Here is a 7303-nt window from a genome sequence, read left to right on the forward strand (position 1 = left end):
ATCTTACATATTTCCTGCCCTAGACCTGGACTCAGTAACTTCTCTTAAGAACCCTGGTTCCTTCTAGCGAGAAATAGTATTTAGAGACCACAGTCTGGATGCTAGGCGTACTTACTGCTACTGGGTTGTCAATGCTTCAATGAGTTTTCAAAGGAAGGGTAGAAATACAATTTTTTTTCTTTTGAAAGACAAAATAAATTTTGAGTTTATACTATTTGATATTCATTTGAGTTCAACTGTTTTGGTTTGTTTCCAATTTTAGAAAAAAATGCTGTTTATTCTTTTTTAATTTGGTTTTTAATTATGCAAAATATTTACATGGTCTAATATTAAAACTATATAGTAAGGTACATTAACATAAATTTTATTTCCATACCTGTCCTCATTTCCTTCCTCCCCCATAGGTAACCATTTTTATTATCTTTGTATCTTCTGTGATCTGTGTGTGTGTTTAGTCATATTGTTCTAGACCCTGGTTTTTTTAATGTATTCTGAGAGTCAGATGATATCCATATATAGATGTTTTGCCCATTTTTCATCCATAATTTCTTCAACCAACCCCCTATTGATAAGCATCTCGTTTGTTTCTAGTTTTCAGTTACTCCAAATAATACATCAATGAATGTCCTCAGACATATAACACTTTGTATTTTTGTCACAATAACTTTGGGATAGATTTTTAAAAGAGAGATTGCTTAAGCAAAGGGCAAATGCATTTATAATTTTGCAAGATCAGGGGCATACTTTTAAACATATTAATCTTGCCAAGAAAATGTAGGAACTTTTAAAAATATTTTATTACAGAGAAAGAAAAAATCTCTTTACCTGGAATGATCATATTTATCAAGAATAATTTATTAGTGAAATTTAAATGATTAAATTCATGCATGGTCTCTGGTGTAATATAAATAAACACCTTGAACAATAAAAAATTTTAACAACTTTAGTGGTCTCCAATCCATCAAATCTTAGGAAATACTATAACAACAGGAAAACTATTAAAAGCCATCTCTTTATATGTATACACAAAGACATACATGTGAGTGGGGACGGATTAGATGGATAGATGGATAGATGAGAGAGAGAGAGAACTTTAACCCCCAAGGAGAACATTTTTTATTTTAATAAATTTACTAGCTTTTTAATTCAGTCAAAAAGGTTATTTTATTATCTTTTGAATGACACAATAAAAATGGAAGTAAGTTAGTAGTGTCTACATAATAGCACTTATAATATTTTTTAAAGTGTTGGTAAATCTGCAAGTTTGTCACTTTGGGCCTAAAATATAATCCAACTTTTAAATGCAAAATGAAATGTATTTGCTAGACCTTTTTACAGTCTTATGTGTTAAAAGGGCATGATTATATTGTCTTATGCTTTTCAGTTAATATCATCTTCTGAAATAAGAAAGAGTAACCCCAAAAACTGGTTGAGTCATATTTGCTTTTTTATCTTACGCACAGCAAGAATTCAACTTCATGAAAAATAGTTGAACAGTAACCTAAAAATAATAGATTCACATTTGAATAGCAGCTAGTTATGTATAAAAATACACAAATAAAAAAAGTAACTTGTATCAAAAAAATGGGTGAATAAATCATTAATGATTCGTTTACTCATGTTGCCATATTATTCTTCAGATGTAACTATATTCACAAGATGATATATAGAAAAAATGGTTAAAATTGCTTCCTCCGAAGTTTCAGGCTTCTATTGGCAAGGAAAAGTTTTGGCATCTTCCTATTCTTTTTCTTCTTCAAGGCTAAAGTCAACAAAATAAAAATAAACATCATGTCTCCACTCAGTAGGCTCACTATAAATCACCACATTTCCAATATGCTTACAAACTTACTTCATCTTATTTTTAATGATTATAAAGTCAGTTTTACTCATTATCCACTCAGTTAATTACATTCTAACTTTAAAACACAAGGATACAGCTACTGTATCTAGATACTGTAGCTAGCCAGTATAAGCATTTTGACAAAACTGATTAGGACTAAAATGCTATTTATGTAGAAGTAGTCTAGAAATGGCAATATGCTATTAGTAAAACGGATATACAAAAATATAATTTTGCTCATTATTTATAAAGTTAGTTCAAAAACTGAATAAGAGAAAACTCACTACCTTTTGTGCAAACGTGTCTGCAATCCTTCAGGTTAACAAAGTTATTGTTATTCCCTCCACAGCCAGTATAGGTGAAGGCCTCACAGGCTTTGTGTCTTGGATTAAAATAATAGCGAGTCACGTTAGCAGAACATAGTCCCTCATCTTTTGGACTGTAGCAAAATGATGGACCTTTAGGAAAAAGAAAATAAAATTAGAAATGCAATAATACCAGAATTAATAAACCATGATGATTACGAAAGTAAGTGAAGAAAATCTAATCCCATAGAAGCTTCATTCTGAATCCAAAATATCATACTAAACCATTTAAAAAGCGTGCCTCAAATTTCAAGAAACCTTACATGCTATATTTTGTTAATTCTAAATTTTTATAAACTGGACAGAGTTTCTCCTGAAGCTATGACCTTGTATCATCTGAATGTGTAAAGAAATTAAACCCAAAAAACAGACACAGTCAAGTAAAAATGAGCTACGTTTCAGGGGATAATATATGACATGCTTTGGTAAACTTTCTTGTGTTGGTAGTTTTATTTTAAATGCTTTTATCAGCTCTCCTTCCATTATTAATCAAGAATACATGGATCTAATTCCCAGGTAGCCACGGAACATTTACATTTACACAAACAATATAAGAGAACACCAGCAACACAACTCCTTATTAAGTTAAGATTTTGCTTATTCAACAAAGCTATAGAGCTTTATCAAACGGTCTGCCAAAGGAAGTTTTCCTTGTTGTTGAATTTATTTATCTATATGTATGTGTCTCCACTGTGCCTAGGGAAAATGCCTGTATTGTCTCTCTCTACAAATATTAAATACTGCCCAAGAAACCCACCATTTCAGGGACTGCAGGGGAAGGAGGTAGGTAAGAAATGGGAAGAGGGATAGAGATCTCTTTGTGCTCCAGTTTGCAATGATTAAAGGATACAGAAATCTAACCAGAAACTTGAGCAATTTTCAAGTTTCACCATCTTTAAGTCTGTAGAGATTCCACTATCTCATATACACAACCAATTCCATATGAACCAGAGGTCATGGCAGTCATTAACGAATATTGACTTTTTTATGTGTAAATTGAGTAGGTGAGAAATAGGTCTAAAGAAACAATGCAGAAGAGGAAGCAAAAACTTAAATCATGGCTTTGTCACTTCCCAGCCCTGAGAACTTGGAAAGTCATTAACTTCTCCTGGCTTGTACTCTCATACGTAAAAATGGGGATAACACTTCGCCATCACAGGGCAATAGTATGAAGATTGATATTGTATTACATGTGAAATCACCAGAATGCAAACCATGTTAATTCCACTCAAATTATTGATTTTTTTCACCCTCAGTCTTAATAAAGAAATGAAATAGAAATGCCATAAAAATAGTATTTACTTTTCTTTGGTGCACAGAAGCCCATACAAGTAGCTTCATCTGGGAACCGGTTCTCATTGCTGTGACACCCGCCAGATATGAATTTTTCACATGTCATGGAACTTAGATTGAAGAAATACTGTTTTCTGGGCTCCCCACACTGCCCCTCACTGACTTCCAATCGGCAAATTTTGGGAACTTCTAGCAAAAGGAGGGCATAAAACAATGTTAGTGAAAAATCAGGCTTCTTAGTATTACTTTCAAAACTTTACTGTATTTTCAGAAACAAGTGGGGGGAAAAGGCATCATATTTAGTGCTGGGGTAGATAATCCCCCGAAGACTGCCCATTAATCCAGTTATTTAGCGTTTTTTAACAGTGGCTCCAGCTCTGACTCAGCTGTGATAAATCTTTCAAATGCAGTGGAAAGACTGTTCTCTCAGGGTGTTCTAATTGTTTCTACATATGAAGTTAATCAAACTTATTCACAGGAAGACTCATTTTCCCCTGGCCCAGTTCCTTGAATGGCAAAGCCTCAGGTTCTGTTACAGGCCTTAACAGAAACAATGAGTATAACCAAAATACAATAGAAAACGGTATCATGAATCTCCACTAATCCCTATAGTAACCCAAGACATATGTTTGGGTATCGGCTGACAAAAGTAAGGTTGTAATTAGCTAAATCACACTTTAATAATAAAAAACCTTATACAATTTCAAATTGATGGATAACCGACACGAGGAAATGGTGTTCTCAAGAAGGCATAAAAACCATAGGTTTAGAACTAATGACAAATATAGAAAAGCACTTACGTTGCACCTAAAACATTACACCTTTGCGTTATTACGCCCCACGGTGAAATCTTGCCCTGAGTCTGCACAGGCACCAAATTATGATAGTTGCCAGTTAGGAGAGAGGAAATGTGTTAGCGGTTGTAAACTTGTGATTACTTTCAGGAAACTGAAAACCAGTGTGCCTTGCTTAATACTTGAGAAAATTCAGGCTAAAACTTACTGTAGAAAGTGGGATCTGGCAACTTAGCTAAGTTACTACCAGCCCTTCCTTGCAAGGGGCGGCGCAGGAGTTCTGAGTGTGCGTGCGACAACTTACTCTCTATCCTCCAGCAAGCTTCATCGCAGGCCGCCCAAGTTTCGAAATTGTTGGCGTTGCCCTCGCAGCCCCCGTACATGAACTGGCGGCAGCTCTGCGTGTACCTGTCGTAGTAGTAACTGGGGATCCGGGCTCGGCAGGGCCCTTCGTCCGGGGGCAGCAGGCAGATTGCGTTGTTTCCTGCAGGCGGGGCAGAAGGAAAAAGCAAAGAGAGGGAAGGAGGTCAGCCACATCTCCGGGGAGGGAGAGGCTTCCCGGGGAGTTCTGTCCCCTCCGTTTGGAGCAGAGGGGCCTCTGCAGAGAAAGAAAGTGCAAACTTGGGCGCAAGCGCCCTCATCGCACGGCTCTGCAGGGCGCCCGGCAGGAACCTGGGAAGAGCAGGGCGCAGAGAGCGGGTGCAGGGGGCCCCACGGCCCGCCGCGCCCTGGCCGCCTGGTCTAGAAAAAGCCTGGCAGGAAGAGGGACTCCTAAACGGCCCGATACCTGGCGGCACCTGAGCAGCATCTCCCAGCACAGTCCCCATCAGGAGCAGCGGCAGAAGCAACAGCCCGAGGGAGTGAGCAGCGTCCATGACGAGGTGTCCCAAGAAAGCGCTAGCGGGAGGAGGGTGCGCAGCGGCCAACATCTAGGCAGCCTGGGTGCCTGCTTTATGTAGGGTGAGCGTCTGCCGACCCGGGACGGGGCGGAGCGTGTCTGTGCAGAGCCTGGAGGGGAGGTTGATTCATGCCTGGCGGGCTGTGACCCCAGCCGCCCAGGCGCTGGAGAGTGTGTGCGGGGGAGAGGAATTCCCCCAAGTTGAACCTGCCTCACAAACTTTCTTCTGTACCCGGCGAGGATGACCAGATGGGGCATTGTGTCAGTGATGGGAAGTTGACAAGCTAGAGGGAAATGACCTGGGGGTGATTTCATAAGGTTCCAACTTGCAGCATCACACTGAAGCCTGAATCCACATTTTGAAAGCACGAAATCCACGTTTTTGAAGGGCAGAGAGAAAGTGTGAAGTTACATAGAACTGAGAGGAGCCGGGCTCAATGCAATGGACCCTTTAATTAGATTAGAAATTTAAGTATATATGTATTTATTTACATTTATACATATATACATATTTCAATCGAAGTCTAATTAACATTTAATAAAAGTCTCATAATATATCTTAAATGTACAGTTTGTTGAATTTTGACAATTATATACACCTTTGTAATCACCACTCCAATCAAGAGTTAGAACATTTCTATCATCCCAGAACATTCTCTTGTACCCTTTCCCAGTCCATCCTTCTATCCCCAGACCAGGGGCAAGCATTCTTCTGATCACCGTAGATTGGTTTTGCCTGTTCTTAAATCTCATGCAAATAAAATAATAAAGAATACACTGTTTTGTACTTCTTTTGCTCCATTACTGTTTTTGAGACACACATGTGTTACTGTACAGTTTGTTCCTTTTAAACGCTAAGTAGTCTTCCAATATATGAATATTCCACAAATATCCTATTATTGGACATTTGTGTTGTGTCTAGTTTGGGAATATTATAAATAAAGCTGCTTTGTGTATACAAACAACTTTTATTACTCTTGGGTCAAATGTTTAGAAATATTTAGAAACTGTCAAACAGTTTTCCAAATGATTATATCATTTTACCCCCTTCAGCTATGTGTGAGAGTCGCAGCTATGTTTTTTGAGCTGGAGCATGAAAGTCCAAAGAGAGGTGGCCTCAGGGGATCCCAAAGCTTTGACCAGATCAGCCCCCTCCCACACATTCCCTCATGTCAGTGCATCTATTGAAGCTCATTGCTCGTTGGACATATTAGCTGGAGTCTAACTTTTTGTTTTTAGAAAACAAATTATCTACACTGGGATTTTACATGAACTATTAAAGATATTTCTCCTAAAGATATTTCTGGAGAACATTTTAATGGGTTCTCTTGATGAGTGTGTCTTCCCTTCCTCCCCCTTTTCCTCTTGTTCTGTTCAATAGTCTCAAGAGAATAATTATACTCCACTTTCCCTGAGGGTACCGGAGGGAGTTTACAGGCGTTCTCTTTCAAGTTCCTGAGAATCCCTGTGCTCACAGTGGGTTAATAGTCTATATACCTTCTTGTGTAAGTTTTCATTTATCCTGATGTCATGGCACAGAATCATATTCCTAGGAAAACTAGCCTTGTGTGAAAATACTCAGCGTCACATATGCTCTCAGACTACCAGGTATCTATGATTAAGAAGGACAGAACGTGGTTACCAGAGGTGGAGGGTGGGAGGAGGAGGAATTGGAGGAAGGTGGCCAAAAGGTACAAACTTCCAGTTATGACGTAAATAAGTCCTAGGGATGTAATGTACAACATGATGACTATAGTTAACACTGCTGTATGATATACAGGAAAGTTGTTAAGACAGTAGATCCTGAGTTCTCCTCACAAGGAGAATTTTTTTTTCTGTTTTTTCTTCTTTTTTTTCTTTATATTATATCTATGTGAGATGATGGATGTTAGCTGAACCTATTGGGATAATCATTTCACAATATATGTACATCAAACCATCATGCTGTACACCTTAAACTTATACAGTGATAGATGTCAATTATTTCTCAATAAAACTGGGGGGAAAAAAAGAACGACAGTCAGAGATATAAGGACAAATGTTTAACAACCAGCTCTCCAGGAGGAAAAAAACGAGGAGGGGCTGGTTTGTATAGTTTACTGATTTCCAC

The 7303-nt window shown here is 38.1% G+C and overlaps 1 protein-coding gene across 1 annotated transcript; it reads right to left on the reverse strand.

Annotated features, from left to right (window-relative positions):
- Positions 1-779: 779 nt before the first annotated feature.
- On the reverse strand, positions 780-5248 carry TFPI2 (tissue factor pathway inhibitor 2). The gene is made up of 5 exons (XM_004431352.3): positions 5083-5248; positions 4600-4779; positions 3511-3690; positions 2131-2301; positions 780-1762 (listed from the first exon to the last, which is right to left on the reverse strand). The coding sequence occupies exons 1-5, from the start codon at positions 5222-5224 to the stop codon at positions 1680-1682; spliced, it is 756 nt and encodes a 251-aa protein (XP_004431409.2). The 5' UTR covers positions 5225-5248; the 3' UTR covers positions 780-1679.
- Between the last annotated feature and the right edge of the window lie 2055 nt (positions 5249-7303).

Source organism: Ceratotherium simum, chromosome 1 (genome assembly GCF_057802395.1).
Source record: "Ceratotherium simum simum isolate JZ-2026a chromosome 1, ASM5780239v1, whole genome shotgun sequence".
NCBI lineage: Eukaryota > Metazoa > Chordata > Mammalia > Perissodactyla > Rhinocerotidae > Ceratotherium > Ceratotherium simum.

What these genes read in the sequence shown, in the direction of transcription:
- TFPI2 (XM_004431352.3), bottom strand. Translation starts at nt 5,224, where the DNA reads ATGTTGGCCGCTGCGCACCCTCCTCCCGCTAGCGCTTTCTTGGGACAC. An exon ending in TGCTGCTCAGGTGCCGCCAG is followed by an intron (nt 4,780 to 5,082) that starts GTATCGGGCCGT and finishes CCCCGCCTGCAG; the next exon opens with GAAACAACGCAATCTGCCTG. An exon ending in AGCTTGCTGGAGGATAGAGA is followed by an intron (nt 3,691 to 4,599) that starts GTAAGTTGTCGC and finishes TCCTTTTGCTAG; the next exon opens with AAGTTCCCAAAATTTGCCGA.